This window comes from Pleurodeles waltl, chromosome 6, assembly GCF_031143425.1.
Source record: "Pleurodeles waltl isolate 20211129_DDA chromosome 6, aPleWal1.hap1.20221129, whole genome shotgun sequence".
Taxonomy (NCBI): Eukaryota; Metazoa; Chordata; class Amphibia; order Caudata; family Salamandridae; genus Pleurodeles; species Pleurodeles waltl.
Window position 1 is genome coordinate 562773867 of NC_090445.1, and position 23933 is coordinate 562797799.

Sequence of the window (23933 nt, forward strand, 5' to 3'; positions counted from 1 at the left end):
CCAATTACAAGGGAGTTACCTGGATGCCAGGGTGTGCCAACTGTGAAAACAAAAGTACAGGTTAGGGAAAGAACACTGGTGCTGGGGCCTGGTTAGCAGGCCTCAGCACACTTTCAAATCAAAACTTAGCATCAGCAAAGGCAAAAAGTCAGGGGGTAACCATGCCAATGAGGCATTTCCTTACAGTATTTTAAAAGTGGACAGTGCAAAAATCAACAGTTCCTTTGGGGAGGTAGGTAAAGGTTAATTTGTCAGGTAAAGTTCAAGTTCCTGGGCATAGGCAGCTCACCGTTGGGGGTTCAAAGCAACCCCAAAGTTACCACACCAGCAGCACAGGGCCAGACAGGTGCAGAGGTCAAAGAGGAGGCCAAAACACATAGGCATCTATGGAGAACAGGGGTTCTCCGGTTCCAGTCTGCCAGTAGGTAATTACCCGCGTCCTCGGAGGGCAGACCAGGGTAGTTCTGTAGGGTGTGGGGGGCATGGGAAGAGGACACAAGTAGGCACACAAATCACACCCTCAGCGGCACAGTGGCGGCCGGGTGCAGTGTGCAAAGCAGGCTTCGGGTTTTGTATTAGAATCAATGTAGACCCGGGGATCACTCTAGCGGTGCAGGCAGGGCACAGGGGGGCTTCTCGGGCCAGCCACGACTGGGTTAGGCAGAGGGTCACCTGGTGGTCACTCCTGCAACTGAAGTTCAGTTCCTTCTGGTCCTGGGGGCTGCGGGTGCAGTGCTTGGTCCAGGCGTCTGGTTCTTGTTACATGCAGTCGCGGTCAGGGGGAGTCTCTGGATTCTCTCTGCATGCCTCGCTGTGGGGGTCCAGGGGGCTCGTCTTGGGTTACTCACGAGGTCGTAGTCGCCTGGGAGTCCTCCCTGTAGTGGTGGTTCTCTGGAGCTCGACCCGGGGGTGTCAGGTGCAGAGGGTGAGGTCTCGCGCTTCCGGCGGGAAGAGTGAGTTCTTTAAAAGTTGCTTCTTTGTTGCAAAGATGTTGCTGTGAGTGAACAGTGCCGCTGTTCTCGGGAGTTTCTTGGTCCTTCAGGGTAGTCCTCTGAGGCTTCAGAGCTCTCTGGTCCCTGTCGGATGCGTCACTGTTGCAGTTTTCTTAGAGTCAGGAAACAGGCTGGTAGAGCTGGGGCCAAAGCAGTTGTCTCCGTCGTCTCTGCAGGGCTTGCAGGTCAGTAGTCCTCGTTGTTTCAGGTTGCAGGAATCTGATTTCCTGGGTCACCCATAAATACTAAATTTAGGGGTGTGTTTAGGTCTGGGGAGCAGTAGCCAATGGCTACTGTCCTGGAGGGTGGCTACACCCTCTTTGTTCCTCCTCCCTGAGGGGAGGTGGGCACATTCCTAATCCTATTGGGGGAATCCCAATCTCAAGATGGAGGATTTCTAAAGGCAGGAGTCACCTCAGCTCAGGACACCTTAGGGGCTGTTCTGACTGGTGGGTGACTCCCTCGTATTTCTTATTATCTCCTCCAGCCTTGCCGCCAAAAGTGGGGGCAGTGGCTGTTGGGGCTGGCATCTCCACTAGCTGGGACGCCCTGGGGTGCTGTAACAAAAGGCATGAGCCTTTGAGGCGCTCCGCAAGGTGTTCGTGTAGGGGCATAGTGCTCATGCACATAGGCCCTCACCTGTGGTATAGTGCACCCTGCCTTAGGGCTGTAAGGCCTGCTATAGGGGTGACTTATCTATGCCACAGGCAGTGTGAGGTTGGCATGGCACTCTGAGGGGAGTGCCATGTCGACTTAGTCATTTTCTCCCCACCAGCATACACAAGCTGTGAGACAGTGTGCTGAGTGAGGGGTCCCAGGGTGGCATAACATGCTGCAGCCCTTAGGGACCTTCCCTGACATCAGGGCCCTTGGTACCAGTGGTACCAGTTACAAGGTCCCTGAGTGCCAGGGCTGTGCCAATTGTGGAAGCAAAGGTACAGTTTAGGGAAAGAACACTGGTGCTGGGGCCTGGTTAGCAGGGTCCCAGCACACTTTCAATCATAACTGGCATCAGCAAAAGGCAAAACGTCAGGGGGTAACCATGGCAAGGATGTATTTCCTTACAAACATCCTATGAAAAAAATTATTAAACAAAACGTGCATTGTAAAGTGGTTATCAAAAGCCCCACGCATATTCAACAGACCATGCATAAAGCATCCAGTTTCCTAAGACATCATAATGGAACAAAATACAAACAGCAGATAGTGGATAAGAAGAATATTCCACGGATGACTTGATACAGGCACATACTGGGAGCAGAGAGGAAAAGGCAAATCACTGCTGCAAATAGGGCATCAATGAACCTGAACAGTGCTTTCTTAAATTAATCCTCTATAGCGCTACAATCAGTCATAGAAAACATTTTCATGAATGATCCTGATGCCTGAGAGAGCATATTTATTTAAAGATTCTGTCAAATAAGTATCCATTATTAAAGATTTTTGTTAAAAATGAGGACAGGAGATAGGCTGAAAAGGAAACTGAGAACAGAGATGGAAACTACCTTACAACCTAAAGGAATCAGTTGCACGTCTAGTTTCAGTCTGCAAACTAGATCAACTAACCGATTAGCCAAGGGAAAAACTGCAACACAAAATGATGAAGTTTCTGTTTTTTGAAAAAGCATTTTTTCACACGCACAAGCAATCGGATCATGCATATGCTACCTATACATGACTTGCTAATGTCAATATTCTTTCAAATAAAAAAAATCAATGCCAACAGTACATAATAGTAAGGAAAGTACATACGCTCTGGTTTGCAGGGCTCAATGCCAAAATCTGTGGCTGCTTCAGGATTTTCTGGGCTGGCTTCCAGAGATCCTTCAGATATTTCTTCACTGGTCTTTTGCTTTTCTGTAGATAAAATATAATTTTAAAAAATTGGCTTCTTTAAGTTAGGTTTCAATGTACTGAAGGGAGCATGTATGAAAGTATGCATGGGAATTTATTTAGCGTGAACATAGCTAGGAAGTAACAGGGTGCTGTGCAATACCATTACTTTGGGAGGGGTATGGTGAAGCTGGCACACTATCTTCAAGATTGTGTACATCAGGTGGGGATTAAAAAATCCTTTTCATAAATTACTTTTCACATTATTTAGGCACAGGAATATTAAATGATTTGCCAAGAATCACACAATGTTGACTTAAGTAACACGGTCCCCAAGTTTCAGAATTTAGCCACTAGGCCACATCTCTTCTCCAAATTGGAAATCACAATTGAGGGCAACATCCACACACTGTAACAACGGTCAAGAGTGTTGACATTTAAAGTGTATTTGCCAATAAAAAAACAAAACACATTCATAGAATGGTTAAGGATCTAATTTACAGCTAGACTTGAAATTCTGGGTAGGCACTGTTAGGCTCTGCTGCCCTGTTCACTGTTTCATGCTTATGAAAAACTAACTTCCCATGTAGTCCTAAGCTCTGCATCTTCATTTAAGTCAATGCTTGAATAATTGCTTGCAGTCTGTGCGGACCTCGGATGCCATAAAAACTGTAAATCTCATATAAACATCAAAGAACGCCTTTATCCATGAACTTATGAATTATAGCTGGTGAATTTAATTAAAACAGGTCAACAGGTGTTCTTCGAAAATGTTCAGTTACAAAACATCCATTTCAAATATAAAAAGCTTTATTACAGCATCTTTCAATAGAAAACATAGCATAATAGTACTGTAAGGTGAGGAACTTTAATGTAAAAATTGCAGTCTGGAAGGTTACATTTAACAGAGACTGAAAAAGGAGCCTAGCCCTATAAGCACCTGGGAAGCACCCCTATCTAGCATGCCTTGCCCTGGCAGTTGCCTCTATTCTTTTTTCAAGGTAAAAGTGAAGAGAGGAGGTAAGTAAGCATATGCATAACTGTACAGCAGTATATACCAGCAGCCTGGGAGGAGGGTGGGTAATTTATGACTTGTTTGAAGATTTATACGGAGCAGAGCCAGGAATACATGTATGTATATTTTGTTCTGCAATCAAGATCTAGCTTGAACAGAGTAGAATGGTTAATGTATAGAAAAAAGGTGGCTGCTGGAAGGTATAAAGAACCAGTACAGTCTACCGAAAAAAAGCCTTTGTTCACAAAGACCAAAAACTATTGACAAACAAAAAAAAAATCAAACAAGTATCACTAAATACTGCTTGAAGAATTTTCTAGATTCACACACTATGGATCACTCTGCCATCTAGTGGTTGGGTCCAGAATTGTCCCTTGTAGTAGTATTTTTTTTGGCGTCAACAGTTCCACCATTTGGTGTCCTATACCTCTTTCTCTGGCATCATAAGCCATCCTCCGGAAGCTGCCACTAGTGTTCACCATCTTCAGTGTTTTTTTTTGCTTCTCTCTCATCTTCTAGGAGAGGCATGTGGTTCACTAGTGAATCCGGACAATTCAACCTGCAAAGCTACTCCTACAATTAAGAAACCATTTCATTTTGCAGCCCAATTTTCTTTCTGGAATCACATGCTGTGCATTGATTTTGTAGGAATATTTTAAACTTGTGGAGGTTGGGATGAAGATGAATTTACTTTAGTAAGATGTCCGAGTATTTTTTCCCCTTTGAGCTACTTTATTCATTTGAATGTCTATGCAATAGTGTTTAGTAAATGTGTGGACTGAGGACCAATTTGATGACATGCAAATGTCCTTTGAGGGTATGTGTGAGAAAGTAGCCTCTTTCTAGCCTTGTTACGCCCACTTTTGGCCTGTTTGTGAGTATGTCAGGGTGTTTTCAGTGTCTCACTGGGATCCTGTTAGTCAGGGCCCAGTGCTCATAGTGAAGACCCTATGTTGTCAGTATGTTTGTTATGTGTCACTGGGACCCTGCTAGCCAGGACCCCAGTGCTCATAAGTTTGTGACCTATATGTATGTGTTCCCTGTGTGATGCCCAACTTTCTCACTGATGCTCAGCTAACCAGAACCTCAGTAGTTATGCTCTCTCTGCTTTACAAATTGTCACCAACAGGCTAGTTACCAATTTTACCAATTCACATTGGCATACTGGAACACCCTTATAATACCCTAGTATATGGTACTGAGGTACCCAGGGTATTGGGGTTCCAGGAGATCCCTATGGGCTGCAGCATTTCTTTTGCCACCCATAGGGAGCTCTGACAATTCTTACACAGGCCTGCCACTGCAGCCTGAGTGAAATAACGTTCACGATTATTTCACAGACATTTACCACTGCACTTAAGTAACTTATAAGTCACCTATATGTCTAACCTTCACCTGGTGAAGGTTGGGTGCAAAGTTACTTGGTGTGTGGGCACCCTGGCACTAGCCAAGGTGCCCCCACATCATTCAGGGTAAATTCCCCGGACTTTGTGAGTGCAGGGACACCATTTCACACGTGCACTATACATAGGTCACTACCTATGTATAGCATCACAATGGTAACTCCAAACATGGCCATGTAACATGTCTAACATCATGGAATTGTCACCCCATGATCCCCCGGGTCTCTAGCACAGAACCCAGGTACTGCCAAACTGCCTTTCCCGGGGTTTCACTGCAGCTGCTGCCAACCCCTCAGACAGGTTTCTGCCCTCCTGGGGTCCAGCCAGGCCTGGCCCAGGAAGGCAGAACAAAGGACTTCCTCAGAGAGAGGGTATTACACCCTCTCCCTTTGTAAACAGGTGTCAGGGCTGGGGAGGAGTAGCCTCCCCAGCCTCTGGAAATGCTTTGATGGGCACAGATGGTGCCCATTTCTGCATAAGCCAGTCTACACCGGTTCAGGGATCCCCCAGCCCGGCTCTGGCGCGAAATTGGACAAAGGAAAGGGGAGTGACCACTCCCCTGACCTGCACCTCCCAGGGGAGGTGCCCAGAGCTCCTCCAGCGTGCCCCAGACCTCTGCCATCTTGGATTCAGAGGTGTGCTGGCACATTGGACTGCTCTGAGTGGCCAGGGCCAGCAGGTGACGTCAGAGACTCCTTCTGATAATCTTACCTTTCTTACTAGCCTATCCTCCTTCCTAGGTAGCCAAACCTCCTTTTCTGGCTATTTAGGATATCTGCTTTGGGGAATTCTTCAGATACCGAATGCAAGAGCTCACCAGAGTTCCTCTGCATCTCCCTCTTCACCTTCTGCCAAAGGAAAGACCGCTGACTGCTCAGAACGCCTGCAAAACCGCAACAAAGTAGCAAAGACGACTACTGCAACCTTGTATCGCTTCATCCTGCCGACTTTCTCGCCTGTTTCCTGGTGGTGCATGCTCTGGGGGAAGCCTGCCTCCTCCTTGCACCAGGAGCTCTGAAGAAATCTCCCGTGGGTAGACGGAATCTTCCTCCTGCAACCGCAGGCAACAAAAGACTGCATCACCGGTCCTCTGGGTCCCCTCAGCACGACAAGCGTGGTCCCTGGAACTCAGCAACTCTGTCCAAATGACTCCCACAGTCCAGTGACTATTCAGTCCAAGTTTGGTGGAGGTAAGTCCTTGCCTCCCCATGCTAGACTGCATTGCTGGGTACCGCGTGATTTGCAGCTGCTCCGGCTCCTGTGCACTCTTCCAGGATTTCCTTCGTGCACAGCCAAGCCTGGGTCCCCGACACACTAACCTGCAGTGCACAACCTTCTGAGTTGTCCTCCGGCGTCGTGGGACTCCCTTTTCTGACTTCGGTAGACTACAGGTCACTCCTCTTCTAAGTGCCTGATCCGGTACTTCTGCGGGTGCTGCCTGCTTCTGTGAGGTCTCCCTGACTTGCTGGGCGCCCCCTCTGTCTCCTCATCCAAGTGGCGCATTCCTGGTCCCTCCTGGGCCACAGCAGCATCCAAAAACCCTAACCGCGACCCTTGCAGCTAGCAAGGCTTGTTTGCTGTCTTTCTGCGTGTGAACACCTCTGCAAGCTTCTTCACGACGTGGGACATCCATCCTCCAAAGGGGAAGTTCCTAGTCCTCTTCATTCTTGCAAAACACCAAGCTTCTTCCATTCGGTGGCAACTCCTTTGCACCCTGAGCTGGCATTTCCTGGGCATCTGTCCACTCTCGACACTGTCGCTACTCTTGGACTTGGTCCCCTTGTTTCACAGGTACTCCGGTCCGGAAATCCACTGTTGTTGCTTTGTTGGTTTTCCTTGCAGAATCCCCCTATCACGACTTCTGTGCTCTCTGGGGGGTTTAGGTGCACTTTACACCTACCTTACAGGGTCTTGGCGTGGGTTATTTTTCTAACCCTCACTGTTTTCTTACAGTCCCAGCAACCCTATACAAGCTCACAAAGGTTTGGGGTCCATTCGTGGTTCACATTCCACTTTTGGAGTACATAGTTTGTGTTGCCCCTATACCTATGTGCTCCCATTGCAATCTATTGTAACTTTACACTGCTTGCATTACTTCCTTTTGCTATTACTGCATATTTTTGGTATTGTGTACATATATCTTGTGTATATTTGGCATACTGAGGGTACTCACAGATACTTTTGGCATATTGTCATAAAATGAAAATGTCACTTACCCAGTGTACATCTGTTCGTGGCATTAGTCGCTGCAGATTCACATGTGTGGCACAGTCCGCTGCCTGGTGTTGGGCTCGGAGTATTACAAGTTGTTTTTCTTCGAAGAAGTCTTTTTGGTCACGGGACCGAAGGACTCCTCCCTCCTCGGCTCCATTGCGCATGGGCGTCGACTCCATCTTAGATTGTTTTCCCCGCAGAGGGTGAGGATGGAGTTGTTTGGTATAAATAGTGCCCATGCAATGGAGTGAATATGTATGTACGTTAAGAGTTTCTAATAATTATTTACAAATGTTCAGATGTTTAAGATTTATGATCTACTTCTAAACGGCTACAGGCTTCCCGGGGAGGTGGGAGGGTACATGTGAATCTGCAGTGACTAATGCCACGAACAGATGTACACTGGGTAAGTGACATTTTCAGTTCGATGGCATATGTTGCTGCAGATACACATGTGTGGCATAGATTATAAAGCAGTTACCTCCCCTAAAAGCGGTGGTTTAGCCTGTAGGAGTTGAAGTAGTTTGGAATAATGTTCTTAGTACAGCTTGGCCCACTGTAGCTTGTTGTGCATTTAGTACGTCTACACAGTAGTGTTTAGTAAACGTGTGAGGCGTAGACCAGGTTGCAGCCTTACATATTTCGCTCATAGGAATGTTTCCTAGAAAGGCCATTGTAGCACCTTTCTTTCTGGTTGAGTGTGCCTTTGGTGTAATAGGCAATTCTCTTTTGGCTTTAAGATAGCATGTTTGAATGCATCTGACTATCCATCTAGCAATGCCTTGTTTAGAGATTGGATTTCCTATGTGTGGTTTTTGAAAAGCTATGAACAGTTGTTTTGTTTTTCTGATTAGCTTTGTTCTGTCAATGTAATACATTAGTGCTCTTTTGATGTCTAATGTATGTAGTGCCCTTTCAGCCACAGAATTTGGTTGAGGGAAGAACACTGGCAATTCTACTGTTTGATTTAAATGGAATGGTGAGATTACTTTTGGCAGAAATTTTGGATTTGTTCTTAGAACTATTTTATTGTTGTGTATTTGAATAAATGGTTCTTGTATGGTAAATGCCTGTATTTCACTTACTCTTCTGAGGGATGTGATTGCAATGAGAAATGCGACCTTCCAGGTTAGATATTGCATTTCACAGGAATGCATGGGTTCGAAAGGTGGACCCATGAGTCTTGTTAAGACGATGTTAAGATTCCATGAAGGAACTGGTGGTGTTCTTGGTGGTATAATTCTTTTTAGCCCTTCCATGAATGCTTTAATAACTGGTATTCTAAATAGAGACGATGAATGAGTAGTTTGAAGGTAAGCAGATATTGCTGCGAGGTGTATTTTTATAGATGAAAAAGCGAGATTTGCTTTTTGCAAATGTAGTAAGTATCCTACTATGTCTTTAGTAGAGGCATGTAATGGTTGTATTTGATTGGAATGGCAGTAGTAAACAAATCTTTTCCACTTAGATGCATAGCAGTGTCTAGTGGAAGGTTTTCTTGCTTGTTTTATGACCTCCATGCATTCTTGTGTGAGGTCTAAGTGTCCGAATTCTAGGATTTCAGGAGCCAAATTGCCAGATTCAATGATGCTGGGTTTGGGTGCCTGATCTGTTGTTTGTGTTGTGTTAACAGATCTGGCATGTTGGGTAGTTTGACATGCGGTACTAGTGAGAAGTCTAGTAGAGTTGTATACCAAGGTTGTCTTGCCCATGTGGGTGCTATCAGTATGAGTTTGAGTTGGTTTTGACTCAACTTGTTTACTAGATATGGAAGGAGAGGGAGAGGGGGAAAAGCGTACGCAAATATCCCTGACCAACTCATCCATAGAGCATTGCCTTGTGATTCGCGGTGTGGGTACCTGGATGCGAAGTTTTGGCATTTTGAGTTTTCTTTTGTTGCGAACAAATCTATCTGGGGTGTTCCCCAAATTTGAAAGTACTTGTTCAGAACTTGGGGGTGAATTTCCCATTCGTGGACTTGTTGGTGGTCTCGCGAAAGGTTGTCTGCTAGTTGGTTTTGTATTCCTGGAATAAATTGTGCTATTAGGCGAATGTTGTTGTGAATCGCCCACTGCCAAATTCTTTGTGTTAGGAGGCACAATTGTGTTGAGTGTGTTCCTCCTTGTTTGTTTAAATAATACATTGTTGTCATGATGTCTGTTTTGACAAGAATGTATTTGTGTGTTATTATGGGTTGGAAGGCTTTTAACGCTAGAAATACTGCTAACAGTTCTAGGTAATTGATATGAAATTTTGTTTCGTGTATATCCCATTGTCCTTGAATGCTGTGGTGATTGAGGTGTGCTCCCCACCCTGTCATGGAAGCGTCTGTTGTTATAACGTATTGAGGCACTGGGTCCTGAAATGTCCGCCCTTTGTTTAAATTTTTGCTGTTCCACCATAGAAGCGAGAGGTATGTTTGGCGGTTTACCAACACCAGATTTTGAAGTTGACCCTGTGCCTGTGACCATTGTGATGCTAGACACTGTTGTAAGGGTCGCATGTGTAGTTTTGCGTTTGGGACAATGGCTATGCATGATGACATCATGCCTAGAAGTTTTAGCACATGTTTTGCTTGTATCTTTTGGTTTGGAAACATAGCACTTATTACCTTGTGGAATGCCTGCACTCTTTGTGGACTTGGAGTGGCAATTCCTTTTGATGTGTTGATGGTTGCTCCTAGATATTGTTGTGTTTGACACGGTTCTAGGTGTGATTTTGTATAGTTGATGGAAAACCCCAGTTTGTGAAGGGTTTGTATGACAAATGTGGTGTCGTTTGTGCATTTTTTTACTGTGTTGGTCTTGATTAGCCAATCGTCTAGGTAAGGGAACACATGTATCTGTTGTCTCCTGATGTGTGCTGCTACTACTGCTAGACATTTTGTGAACACTCTTGGTGCAGTTGTTATTCCGAATGGCAACACCTTGAATTGGTAATGTATTCCTTTGAATACGAACCGTAGGTACTTTCTGTGAGAAGGGTGTATTGGTATATGAAAGTACGCATCCTTTAGGTCTAATGTGGTCATGTAATCTTGCTGTTTGAGCAGTGGAATGATGTCTTGTAGTGTGACCATGTGAAAATGGTCCGATATGATGTAGGTATTTAGTGTCCTGAGATCTAATATTGGTCTTAATGTTTTGTCTTTTTTTGGAATTAGAAAGTACAGGGAGTAAACTCCTGTGTTTTTTTGTTGTACTGGTACTAACTCTATTGCATCCTTTTGCAGTAGTGCTTGAACTTCTAGTCCTAAAAGTTCTAAATGTTGTGGTGACATTTTGCGTGTTTTGGGGGGGATGTTTGGTGGGAAGTTGTGGAATTCTATGCTATAGCCATGTTGGATTATTGCTAGAGATTGGTAGAATTGGCTCAGTCTTCCCCCCACTGGTGTTGAGTGAAGGAGTTGCGTGACTTGAAAGTCACTGTTTAGGTGGAGGTGTTTTTGGAGTCTGGAATCTTCCCCTACTCCTTGGGAATTGACCCCCCCGGTATCCCCTGAAACCTCCCCTTTGGAAGGAACCCTGATATGGTGTGGTTCTTGTTTGTTGGCTGGTGGTGTCTGTGGGTTGGCCACGAAACCCCCCTCTAAATGGAGTTTTTCTGAAAGAGCCTCTGCTCTGCGGGGAGTAGAGTGCGCCCATGGCCTTGGCCGTGTCTGTGTCCTTTTTAAGTTTTTCAATGGCTGTATCCACTTCAGAGCCAAAAAGTTGTTTCTCGTTGAAGGGCATATTAAGGACAGCCTGCTGGATTTCAGGTTTGAAGCCTGAAGTGCGTAGCCAAGCGTGTCTCCTTATGGTGACAGCAGTGTTGACTGTTCTTGCTGCAGTATCAGCTGCGTCTAGTGAAGAGCGGATTTGATTGTTTGAGATCGTTTGTCCCTCTTCCACTATTTGCTGCGCCCTTTTTTGGTATTCCTGGGGAAGATGGTCTACGAGAAGTTGCATCTCGTCCCAGTGTGCTCGGTCATATCTGGCCAGCAGCGCTTGTGAATTTGCGATGCGCCACTGGTTGGCTGCCTGTGATGCTACTCTTTTCCCTGCCGCATCAAATTTTCGGCTTTCTTTGTCCGGAGGTGGGGCGTTGCCAGATGTATGTGAATTTGCTCTCTTGCGAGCTGCTCCTACTACCACGGAGTCAGGTGGTAACTGCGAAGTAATAAACACTGGGTCTGTGGGTGGTGGTTTGTATTTCTTATCCACCCTTGGGGTGATGGCTCTTGATTTTACGGGCTCTTCAAAAATTTGTTTTGCGTGCCGTAACATCCCTGGTAGCATTGGGAGACATTGATATTGGCTGTGTGTAGCCGAGAGGGTGTTAAATAAAAATTCATCCTCTATAGGATCGGAATGCAGTTGGACATTGTGGAATTCTGCTGCCCTAGCCACCAGTTGCGAGTATGAGGTACTGTCCTCTGGCGGTGACGGCTTTGTGGGGTATGACTCGGGGTCATTGTCCGGCACTGGGGTGTCATACAGGTCCCAAGCGACTTGATCCTGATCGTCATGACTTATGGTAGTTTGCGCTGGTGAGTGCATTTGTGGCGGTGTTTGTGCCGACGATGCCTGTGGTGGAGAGGGCGGAGGCGTGACTTTTTTAACCACTTTGGCTTGTGGTTGTGCGTCATCCTTTGGAAGTTCGATCCTTCTTTTCCTCATGATTGGGGGAAGGGTTGATATCTTCCCTGTGTCGTGCTGGATGTACAGTCTCTTTTGTTCCTCTGAGTAGGATGAAGGTGTGGTATTTTTCGGCGCCGAGAGAGAATCTTTTTTCGGTTTCGGCACCGACAGAATTTTTGTTCCTTTCGGCATGGATTCTCGGTGCCGATGTTTTTCGGTGCCGGTATCTTGTTTTTGTCTCTCGGAGCCGCTTTCTCGGCTCCGAGTTTGCTCCATGGCGGTCCTTGACCGGAGTCGGGTGTCTTCGCTATGGGCGTGCCCTTTTTCGGCGCCTTCGACGGGTCGCCTGTTTTATGGGTCGAGCCATGGCCTGTTGGCAGTGGCGTCCCCTGGGCTTTCGGTTTGTCGATGGATTTACTTTTCGACGTCTTACTCACAGTTTGTTGCTGTTGTTCGACGTCGGAGTCTCCGGATTCTGATTCCGGAACCGAGAATGTTTCCTCTTCCTCGTCGAAACGTTGTTTTGTCGACGTGGACGCCATTTGTTGACGCCTGGCTCTTCGGTCCCGGAGTGTTTTTCTGGACCGGAAGGCTCGACAGGCTTCACAGGTATCCTCCTTGTGCTCGGGGGACAAGCACAAGTTACAGACCAAGTGCTGATCTGTATAAGGATACTTACTGTGACATTTTGGGCAGAAACGAAACGGGGTCCGTTCCATCGGCTTCGATGTCGCACGCGGTCTGGCCGACCAGGCCCCGATGGGGGAATCGAAGCTACCCCAAAGTCTTCCGATGATCGGTGTCGATGTACCTAACTATCCCGATACCGAACGGAACAATACCGACGCTTTCTTCCGAGATTCTGACTAACTTTCCGAACCGAAACACGGAGCGAAAAGGAATACGTCCGAACCCGACAGCGGAAAAAAACAATCTAAGATGGAGTCGACGCCCATGCGCAATGGAGCCGAGGAGGGAGGAGTCCTTCGGTCCCGTGACCAAAAAGACTTCTTCGAAGAAAAACAACTTGTAATACTCCGAGCCCAACACCAGGCAGCGGACTGTGCCACACATGTGTATCTGCAGCAACATATGCCATCGAACATAAAGTACCTTTATTTTTAGTATATCTGTGTATTGTGTTTTCTTATGATATTGTGCATATGACACCAGTGGTAAAGTAGGAGCTTTGCATGTCTCCTAGTTCAGCCTAAGCTGCTCTGGTATAGCTACCTTCTATCAGCCTAAGCTGCTAGAAACACCTCTTCTACACTAATAAGGGATAACTGGACCTGGTACAGACTAAGGGGGTCATTCTGACCGCGGCGGACGGCGGTCGCCGCCCGCCACGCGGTTCCCGCCGAAAGACCGCAGCGGTCATTCTGGCTTTCCCACTGGGCTGGCGGGCGACCGCCGAAAGTCCGCCCGCCAGTCCAGCGGGAAACACCCTTCCCACGAGGACGCCGGCTCAGAATTGAGCCGGCGGTGTGGGAAGGTGTGACGGGTGCAGTTGCACCCGTCGCGAATTTCAGTGTCTGCTAGGCAGACACTGAAATACTTTTTGGGGCCCTCTTACGGGGGCCCCTGCAGTGCCCATGCCATTGGCATGGGCACTGCAGGGGCCCCCAGGGGCCCCGTGGCACCCCCTACCGCCATCCTGTTCCCGGCGGGAGAACCGCCAGGAACTGGATGGCGGTAGGGGGTGTCAGAATCCCCATGGCGGCGGAGCGCGCTCCGCCGCCATGGAGGATTCTCAAGGGCAGCGGAAAGTCGGCGGGACACCGCCGACTTTCCGTTTCTGGCCGCGGCTGAAGCGCCGCGGTCAGAATGCCCAGCGGTGCACCGCCAGCCTGTTGGCGGTGCTACCGCCGACCTCCGCCATGGCGGTAATTACCGCCAGGGTCAGAATGACCCCCTAAGTACCCCTTGGTACCCACTACAAGCCAGGCCAGCCTCCTAAAGTATATTTGCTGCAAAGGCAATTATTGGCTCTTTCTTTGCAGAATGCACTTTTGGTTTAGAATTTATTTGTAATCCTGCATTTGTGTGACAAACTTGAATGGTTTGTGAAATCCATTTAGCAATTGTACCCTCTGTTGCTGGTTCACCTAGACTGTTGTCTGCATGCAGAAGAGACAAATACTTGTTTTGTTTTCTAGTCTTTGTTCATTCCATATGGTACATGAACGCTCTATCTAGTTGTTTCTTTCCGCTTGATTTTTTGATTCTTGGAAAAAGCTTGGTGTAAGGAAATGCCTCCTTGGCATGGTTGCCCCCTGACTTTTTGCCTTTGCTGATGCTATGTTTACAATTGAAAGTGTGCTGAGGCCTGCTAACCAGGCCCCAGCACCAGTGTTCTTTCCCTAACCTGTACTTTTGTATCCCCAATTGGCAGACCCTGGCATCCAGATAAGTCCCTTGTAACTGGTACTTCTAGTACCAAGGGCCCTGATGCCCAGGAAGGTCTCTAAGGGCTGCAGCATGTCTTATGCCACCCTGGAGACCTCTCACTCAGCACAGACACACTGCTTGCCAGCTTGTGTGTGCTAGTGAGGACAAAACGAGTAAGTCGACATGGCACTCCCCTCAGGGTGCCATGCCAGCCTCTCACTGCCTATGCAGTATAGGTAAGACACCCCTCTAGCAGGCCTTACAGCCCTAAGGCAGGGTGCACTATACCATAGGTGAGGGTACCAGTGCATGAGCATGGTACCCCTACAGTGTCTAAACAAAACCTTAGACATTGTAAGTGCAGGGTAGCCATAAGAGTATATGGTCTGGGAGTCTGTCAAACACGAACTCCACAGCACCATAATGGCTACACTGAAAACTGGGAAGTTTGGTATCAAACTTCTCAGCACAATAAATGCACACTGATGCCAGTGTACATTTTATTGTAAAATACACCACAGAGGGCACCTTAGAGGTGCCCCCTGAAACTTAACCGACTATCTGTGTAGGCTGACTAGTTCCAGCAGCCTGCCACACCAGAGACATGTTGCTGGCCCCATGGGGAGAGTGCCTTTGTCACTCTGAGGCCAGTAACAAAGCCTGCACTGGGTGGAGATGCTAACACCTCCCCCAGGCAGGAGCTGTAACACCTGGCGGTGAGCCTCAAAGGCTCACCCCTTTGTCACAGCCCAGCAGGGCACTCCAGCTTAGTGGAGTTGCCCGCCCCCTCCGGCCACGGCCCCCACTTTTGGCGGCAAGGCTGGAGGGAACAAAGAAAGCAACAAGGAGGAGTCACTGGCCAGTCAGGACAGCCCCTAAGGTGTCCTGAGCTGAAGTGACTCTAACTTTTAGAAATCCTCCATCTTGCAGATGGAGGATTCCCCCAATAGGGTTAGGATTGTGACCCCCTCCCCTTGGGAGGAGGCACAAAGAGGGTGTACCCACCCTCAGGGCTAGTAGCCATTGGCTACTAACCCCCCAGACCTAAACACGCCCTTAAATTTAGTATTTAAGGGCTACCCTGAACCCTAGAAAATCAGATTCCTGCAACTACAAGAAGAAGGACTGCCTAGCTGAAAACCCCTGCAGAGGAAGACCAGAAGACGACAACTGCCTTGGCTCCAGAAACTCACCGGCCTGTCTCCTGCCTTCCAAAGATCCTGCTCCAGCGACGCCTTCCAAAGGGACCAGCGACCTCGACATCCTCTGAGGACTGCCCCTGCTTCGAAAAGACAAGAAACTCCCGAGGACAGCGGACCTGCTCCAAGAAAAGCTGCAACTTTGTTTCCAGCAGCTTTAAAGAACCCTGCAAGCTCCCCGCAAGAAGCGTGAGACTTGCAACACTGCACCCGGCGACCCCGACTCGGCTGGTGGCGATCCAACACCTCAGGAGGGACCCCAGGACTACTCTGATACTGTGAGTACCAAAACCTGTCCCCCCTGAGCCCCCACAGCGCCGCCTGCAGAGGGAATCCCGAGGCTGCCCCTGACCGCGACTCTTTGAATCCTAAGTCCCGACGCCTGGGAGAGACCCTGCACCCGCAGCCCCCAGGACCTGAAGGACCGGACTTTCACTGGAGAAGTGACCCCCAGGAGTCCCTCTCCCTTGCCCAAGTGGAGGTTTCCCCGAGGAACCCCCCCCTTGCCTGCCTGCAGCGCTGAAGAGATCCCGAGATCTCTCATAGACTAACATTGCGAACCCGACGCTTGTTTCTACACTGCACCCGGCCGCCCCCGCGCTGCTGAGGGTGAAATTTCTGTGTGGGCTTGTGTCCCCCCCGGTGCCCTACAAAACCCCCCTGGTCTGCCCTCCGAAGACGCGGGTACTTACCTGCAAGCAGACCGGAACCGGGGCACCCCCTTCTCTCCATTCTAGCCTATGTGTTTTGGGCACCACTTTGAACTCTGCACCTGACCGGCCCTGAGCTGCTGGTGTGATGACTTTGGGGTTGCTCTGAACCCCCAACGGTGGGCTACCTTGGACCAAGAACTAAGCCCTGTAAGTGTCTTACTTACCTGGTTAACCTAACAAATACTTACCTCCCCTAGGAACTGTGAAAATTGCACTAAGTGTCCACTTTTAAAGCAGCTATTTGTGAATAACTTGAAAAGTATACATGCAATTTTGATGATTTGAAGTTCCTAAATGTAGGAAGTTGGCTCTGTATGTGCTATTTCAAAGTAAGGAATAGCATGCACAGAGTCCAAGGGTTCCCCTTAGAGGTAAAATAGTGGTAAAAATAGATAATACTAATGCTCTATTTTGTGGTAGTGTGGTCGAGCAGTAGGCTTATCCAAGGAGTAGTGTTAAGCATTTGTTGTACATACACATAGACAATAAATGAGGTACACACACTCAGAGACAAATCCAGCCAATAGGTTTTTGTATAGAAAAATATCTTTTCTTAGTTTATTTTAAGAACCACAGGTTCAAATTCTACATGTAATATCTCATTCGAAAGGTATTGCAGGTAAGTACTTTAGGAACTTCAAATCATCAAAATTGCATGTATACTTTTCAAGTTATTCACAAATAGCTGTTTTAAAAGTGGACACTTAGTGCAATTTTCACAGTTCCTAGGGGAGGTAAGTATTTGTTAGGTTAACCAGGTAAGTAAGACACTTACAGGGCTTAGTTCTTGGTCCAAGGTAGCCCACCGTTGGGGGTTCAGAGCAACCCCAAAGTCACCACACCAGCAGCTCAGGGCCGGTCAGGTGCAGAGTTCAAAGTGGTGCCCAAAACACATAGGCTAGAATGGAGAGAAGGGGGTGCCCCGGTTCCGGTCTGCTTGCAGGTAAGTACCCGCGTCTTCGGAGGGCAGACCAGGGGGGTTTTGTAGGGCACCGGGGGGGACACAAGTCCACACAGAAATTTCACCCTCAGCGGCGCGGGGGCGGCCGGGTGCAGTGTAGAAACAAGCGTCGGGTTCGCAATGTTAGTCTATGAGAGATCTCGGGATCTCTTCAGCGCTGCAGGCAGGCAAGGGGGGGGTTCCTCGGGGAAACCTCCACTTGGGCAAGGGAGAGGGACTCCTGGGGGTCACTTCTCCAGTGAAAGTCCGGTCCTTCAGGTCCTGGGGGCTGCGGGTGCAGGGTCTCTCCCAGGTGTCGGGACTTTGGATTTAAAGAGTCGCGGTCAGGGGAAGCCTCGGGATTCCCTCTGCAGGCGGCGCTGTGGGGGCTCAGGGGGGACAGGTTTTGGTACTCACAGTATCAGAGTAGTCCTGGGGTCCCTCCTGAGGTGTTGGATCGCCACCAGCCGAGTCGGGGTCGCCGGGGGCAGTGTTGCAAGTCTCACGCTTCTTGCGGGGAGCTTGCAGGGTTCTTTAAGCTGCTGGAAACAAAGTTGCAGCTCTTCTTGGAGCAGGTCCGCTGTCCTCGGGAGTTTCTTGTCTTTTCGAAGCAGGGGCAGTCCTCAGAGGATGTCGAGGTCGCTGGTCCCTTTGGAAGGCGTCGCTGGAGCAGGATCTTTGGAAGGCAGGAGACAGGCCGGTGAGTTTCTGGAGCCAAGGCAGTTGTCGTCTTCTGGTCTTCCTCTGCAGGGGTTTTTCAGCTAGGCAGTCCTTCTTGTAGTTGCAGGAATCTGATTTTCTAGGGTTCAGGGTAGCCCTTAAATACTAAATTTAAGGGCGTGTTTAGGTCTGGGGGGTTAGTAGCCAATGGCTACTAGCCCTGAGGGTGGGTACACCCTCTTTGTGCCTCCTCCCAAGGGGAGGGGGTCACAATCCTAACCCTATTGGGGGAATCCTCCATCTGCAAGATGGAGGATTTCTAAAAGTCAGAGTCACCTCAGCTCAGGACACCTTAAGGGCTGTCCTGACTGGCCAGTGACTCCTCCTTGTTGCTTTCTTTGTTCCCTCCAGCCTTGCCGCCAAAAGTGGGGGCCGTGGCCGGAGGGGGCGGGCAACTCCACTAAGCTGGAGTGCCCTGCTGGGCTGTGACAAAGGGGTGAGCCTTTGAGGCTCACCGCCAGGTGTCACAGCTCCTGCCTGGGGGAGGTGTTAGCATCTCCACCCAGTGCAGGCTTTGTTACTGGCCTCAGAGTGACAAAGGCACTCTCCCCATGGGGCCAGCAACATGTCTCTAGTGTGGCAGGCTGCTGGGACCAGTCAGCCTACACAGATAGTTGGTTAAGTTTCAGGGGGCACCTCTAAGGTGCCCTCTGTGGTGTATTTTACAATAAAATGTACACTGGCATCAGTGTGCATTTATTGTGCTGAGAAGTTTGATACCAAACTTCCCAGTTTTCAGTGTAGCCATTATGGTGCTGTGGAGTTCGTGTTTGACAAACTCCCAGACCATATACTCTTATGGCTACCCTGCACTTACAATGTCTAAGGTTTTGTTTAGACACTGTAGGGGTACCATGCTCATGCACTGGTACCCTCACCTATGGTATAGTGCACCCTGCCTTAGGGCTGTAAGGCCTGCTAGAGGGGTGTCTTACCTATACTGCATAGGCAGTGAGAGGCTGGCATGGCACCCTGAGGGGAGTGCCATGTCGACTTACTCGTTTTGTCCTCACTAGCACACACAAGCTGGCAAGCAGTATGTCTGTGCTGAGTGAGAGGTCTCCAGGGTGGCATAAGACATGCTGCAGCCCTTAGAGACCTTCCTTGGCATCAGGGCCCTTGGTACTAGAAGTACCAGTTACAAGGGACTTATCTGGATGCCAGGGTCTGCCAATTGTGGATACAAAAGTACAGGTTAGGGAAAGAACACTGGTGCTGGGGCCTGGTTAGCAGGCCTCAGCACACTTTCAATTGTAAACATAGCATCAGCAAAGGCAAAAAGTCAGGGGGCAACCATGCCAAGGAGGCATTTCCTTACACTAAAGTACTTACCTGCAATACCTTTCGAATGAGATATTACATGTAGAATTTGAACCTGTGGTTCTTAAAATAAACTAAGAAAAGATATTTTTCTATACAAAAACCTATTGGCTGGATTTGTCTCTGAGTGTGTGTACCTCATTTATTGTCTATGTGTATGTACAACAAATGCTTAACACTACTCCTTGGATAAGCCTACTGCTCGACCACACTACCACAAAATAGAGCATTAGTATTATCTCTTTTTACCACTATTTTACCTCTCAGGGGAACCCTTGGACTCTGTGCATGCTATTCCTTACTTTGAAATAGCACATACAGAGCCAACTTCCTACACTTGGTATTTGAATTGTATGATTTATATGAAATTGTGAAATTATAATGGGAAAGAAATGAGGATCTGTTTTCAAGACTATTCTGTTCTTGTGTACTTGATAGGAATGGTTCTTGGATTGTAAGACCTGTAATTCACTTACTCTGCTGAGTGATGTCACTGCCACCAGAAAGGCTATTTTCAACATGAGCATTTTTAGTGAAGCTTTGTGTAGAGGCTCGAAAGGCTTCCTCATTAGCTTTCTTAGTACTAGATTAAAGGTTCCAAGTGGGTGCTGGCATTTGTCTGGGAGGTGCTATTCTCTTTGCTTCCTCCAGGAAAACATTTTATGACTGCTGTACAGAAGAATCTTCTTCCTATATGACCTCTTGTGTGAGCTACAATAGCTGTTAGATGTGAGTTAAATGATGCATAGGTTAGTTTGCAGTCTAGTAATGAGTAAGGTATTTTACAACTGTAGTGTAAGTGTTGTAATAGGTAAATTTTTAGCACCAGCATGAGTGAGCATCATTCCCATTTTGCTATGCAACATTTTCTAGTTTGCCTTCTTGCTTTTCTTAGAACTGCCTTTGTTATTTTCTAGTAAGCTTAGATGTCAAAACTATGTCTTCAGGAGCCATACTGCCAAACTGAAAGACGCTGGTTCTGGATGGAGAACTCTTCGCCCTTGCATTGACAACAGATCTAGTTTTCTTCGTAATTTTTGTATGTTGTGGGACGTCGACTGCATTCTCCAGGAAAACAGACTCCAGGGCTGCATTGCTGACCGTCTTCGTCCTACCGTCAACCAACTCCTGGAACCACAGATGGGTGGGTAGTGGCTCCTGCGACTTCTGGACTTCGTCCCTTCTTCTCATCAGGAATCCATCACTGGTTTCTTGCAATCTTATCTGGGTGTTGTATTTTTCTTTCTGGACCTTTTGGTGGTTTGGGGAAAATCCAGTAACTTACTCCTTTCTTCCTGGTCGCTGGGGGGGGCGGGGTTACTGTGGTACTTACCTTTGACATTCCTAGTTCCTCCAGCTCCCCTCTACAGATTCCACTTACCTGGGTGGGGGTCCTGCATTCACATTGCATTTTTTAGTATATGGTTTTGGCTCCCCCTAGGGTCACTATTGTCTATTGCTATTTACACCGTTTTTTCTATGTTTTTTTATGCCTATTTCTGATTACTAGTGTACATATCTCGTGTGTTACTTACCTCTAGTACTTTTTGGTAATGTCACTAAAAGTGCCTTTATTTCTGTAACTGAGTGTTTTCTTTGATGTGTGTAAGTACTGTGTGACTACAATGGTATTGCATGAGCTTTGCATGTCTCCTAGATAAGCCCTGGCTGCTCATCGAGAGCTACCCCTAGAGAGCGTAACTTCTAAACACTGCCTGCACTAATAAGGGATACCGGGACCTGATAGGTGTAAATACCTTAGGTACCCACCACACACCAGGCCAGTTTCCTACAGCATCTGGTGACTTGCCGTTTCAGTTGTATCTAGTGCCAATTTTAGGCATGTGTTTGCAATACTTTTTTTCCTCCTATGCCAAAGAGGCTGCTCTTTTGCAGTGCTGTTTGGGTAGGTGTTTCATTAGCTCCCCCATCTCTTCCTGGAGTTGGTACGATCATTGTAAAGAAATGCCTCCTTGGCATTGTTACCCCCTAACTTTTTGCCTTTGTGGCCAGCAACATGTCTGGTGTGTGGCAGGCTGGCAGAAACTGGTCAGCCTACACTAGAAGTCGGACTGTTATTCAGGGGGCATCTCTAAGATGCCCTTCGGGTGTATGTTACAATAAATTGCACACTGGCATTAGTGTGCATTTATTGTGCTGAGAAGTTTGATACCAAACTTCCCAGATTTCAGTGTAGCCATTATGGAACTGTGGAGTTCGCGTTTGACAAACTTCCAGACCATATACTCTTATGGCTAACCTGCACTTACAATGTCTAAGGTTTTGCTTAGACACTGTAGGGGCATAGTGCTCATGCACATATGCCCTCACCTGTGGTATAGTGCACCCTGCCTTAGGGCTGTAAGGCCTGCTAGAGGGGTGACTTACCTATGCCACAGGCAGTGTGAGGTTGACATGGCACTCCGAGGGGAGTGCCATGCTGAGTTATTTTCTCCCCACCAGCACAGACAAGCTGTGAGGCAGTGTGCATGTGCTGAGTGAGGGGTCCCTAGGGTGGCATAAGACATGCTGCAGAGCTTAGAGACCTTCCCTGGCATCAGGGCCCTTGGTACCAGGGGTACCTATTACAAGGGACTTACCTGAGTGCCAGGGTTGTGCCAATTGTGGCGACAAAAGTACAGTTTAGGGAAAGAACACTGGCGCTGGGGCCTGGTTAGCAGGGTCCCAGCACACTTAAATCATAACTTAGCATCAGCAAAGGCAAAAAGTTAGGGGGTAACCATGCCAAGGAGGCATTTACTTACAGGAACCCTTGGACTCTGTGCACACTATCTCTTACTTTGAGATAGTATATACAGAGCCAACTTCCTACAAGGAGCTACTACCCCCCCAGCCGTTCCTGCAGGAGTTGGTCGACGGTAAAGAGAAGAGAAGGTCAGCACTGCAGTTCTGGAGCCGGAGAAGAGTTCCTGAGAGATGCAGAAGATGCCCCACAATGGAAAGAAGATTGCAGATGGGTGTCGAAGAGGAATTCCACCGACAAGCCTTGGCAAAGGCAAATACTGAGGTTGGTGAGAAGTGGCGATGCAGGGGACCAGCAAGGCACAGAAGTACTCAACCCAGGAGAGGTAGTCAGAGGGGACCCTCAGTGACAAAGAGCCCACAAGAGCAGAAGCAGCACCCACTGAAGTCCCACAGGACAGGGACACAGAAGTTGCAGAATAAGCCCACACACACACACAGAAGAAGAGTCCCAGGCAGCAGGAGAACCACGCAGATGGCTGTGTGTCGCAAGAAGCAGCGCTGAGGCCTGGAACTGCAAGTAGCCTTAAGTTCCCTTGGAGAAGATGCAAACATGCCTTGGCAGCTGCAAGAGACTTGGTGCAAGGGGGTACTGTCCTGCGTGGGCAGGCAAGGGCTTAGCTCTACCAAAGTTGGACAGCTGGCAGTGAGGACCAAGAGGATTACTCAGGACCACCACCTGTGATGCAGGATTCACACAGCTCAGGCTGAGAGGAGATCCACACAGCAGGTCATAGTTGCAGTAGGTGCCCTATGGATGCAGGGGAGTGACTCCTTCACTTCAAGGAAGATTCCTCCTCCTTGTGCAGATTGAAGACTTGCCGCCCTCATAGGATGCACAGCCAGGGAAATGTTGCAGAAGCTGGAAGGAGCCATGGAAATGTTGCAAGAAGAGGTTTTTTTTTCGTGGATTAAGATTGTCGGTTCCTGGAGGGTCCAGTCGCAGTTCCAGTGGCTAGAAGTCGAACTAAGATTGTAGAGGAGTCCTGCTAGAATCTTGCAAGCCGAATCTGAGAACCCACCCCAGAAAGAGACCCTTAATAGCCCTGAAAGGTGGTCACCTGGCTAGGTGATCAATCTATCAGGAGGGTGCTTTGACATCACCTGCCTAGCCACTCACATGCTCCCAAAGGTCCCTGCCAACCTTGGTTTCAAGATGGCAGAACCCAGGGAACCTGCCAACCCCTTTTAACTGTCCAGTTTCGCGCCAGAGCAGGAACTGGGTTCCCTGAACCAGTGTAGACTGGTTTATGCACGGAGGGCACCAAATGTGCCCTTCAAAGCATACCAGTGGCTTGAGGAGGCTACCCCTCCCAAGCCATGTAACACTTATTTCCAAAGGGAGAGGGTGTTACCTCCCTCTCCCACAGGAAATCCTTTGTTCTGCCTTCCTGCGCTTGAACTGTTCAAGCAGCAGGAAGGCAATAACGTGTCTGAGGTGTGCCAGCAGCTGGGGCTGCCTGAAAATGCTGGAAGGAGCAATGCTGGGAGCCCTCTAAGGAGCACCCAGAGTGCATGAAATCATACTTCCAATACTGGCAACAGTATTGGGGTATGATTACAATATCTTTGATACCAAACATGGCTAGGTTTGGAGTTACCATTATGTAGCTGGACATAGGTAGTGACCTATGTCCAGTACACGCATTGTAGGAAGTTGGCTCTGTATGTGCTATTTCAAAGTGAGGAATAGCATGCACAGAGTCCAAGGGTTCCCCTTAGAGGTAAAATAGTGGTAAAAAGAGATAATACTAATGCTCTATTTTGTGGTAGTGTGGTCGAGCAGTAGGCTTATCCAAGGAGTAGTGTTA

The 23933-nt window shown here is 48.1% G+C and overlaps 1 protein-coding gene across 8 annotated transcripts in view; it reads right to left on the reverse strand.

Annotated features, from left to right (window-relative positions):
- The window catches only part of CSDE1 (cold shock domain containing E1), a 522536-nt gene that overhangs the window by 105073 nt on the left and 393530 nt on the right, over window positions 1–23933 (reverse strand). For all 8 annotated transcript variants that reach the window (XM_069238744.1, XM_069238741.1, XM_069238743.1 and 5 more), the window contains one exon: window positions 2745–2849. In XM_069238744.1, coding sequence (XP_069094845.1) covers window positions 2745–2849 — 105 coding nt within the window. The remainder of the gene's footprint in view (window positions 1–2744; window positions 2850–23933) is intronic.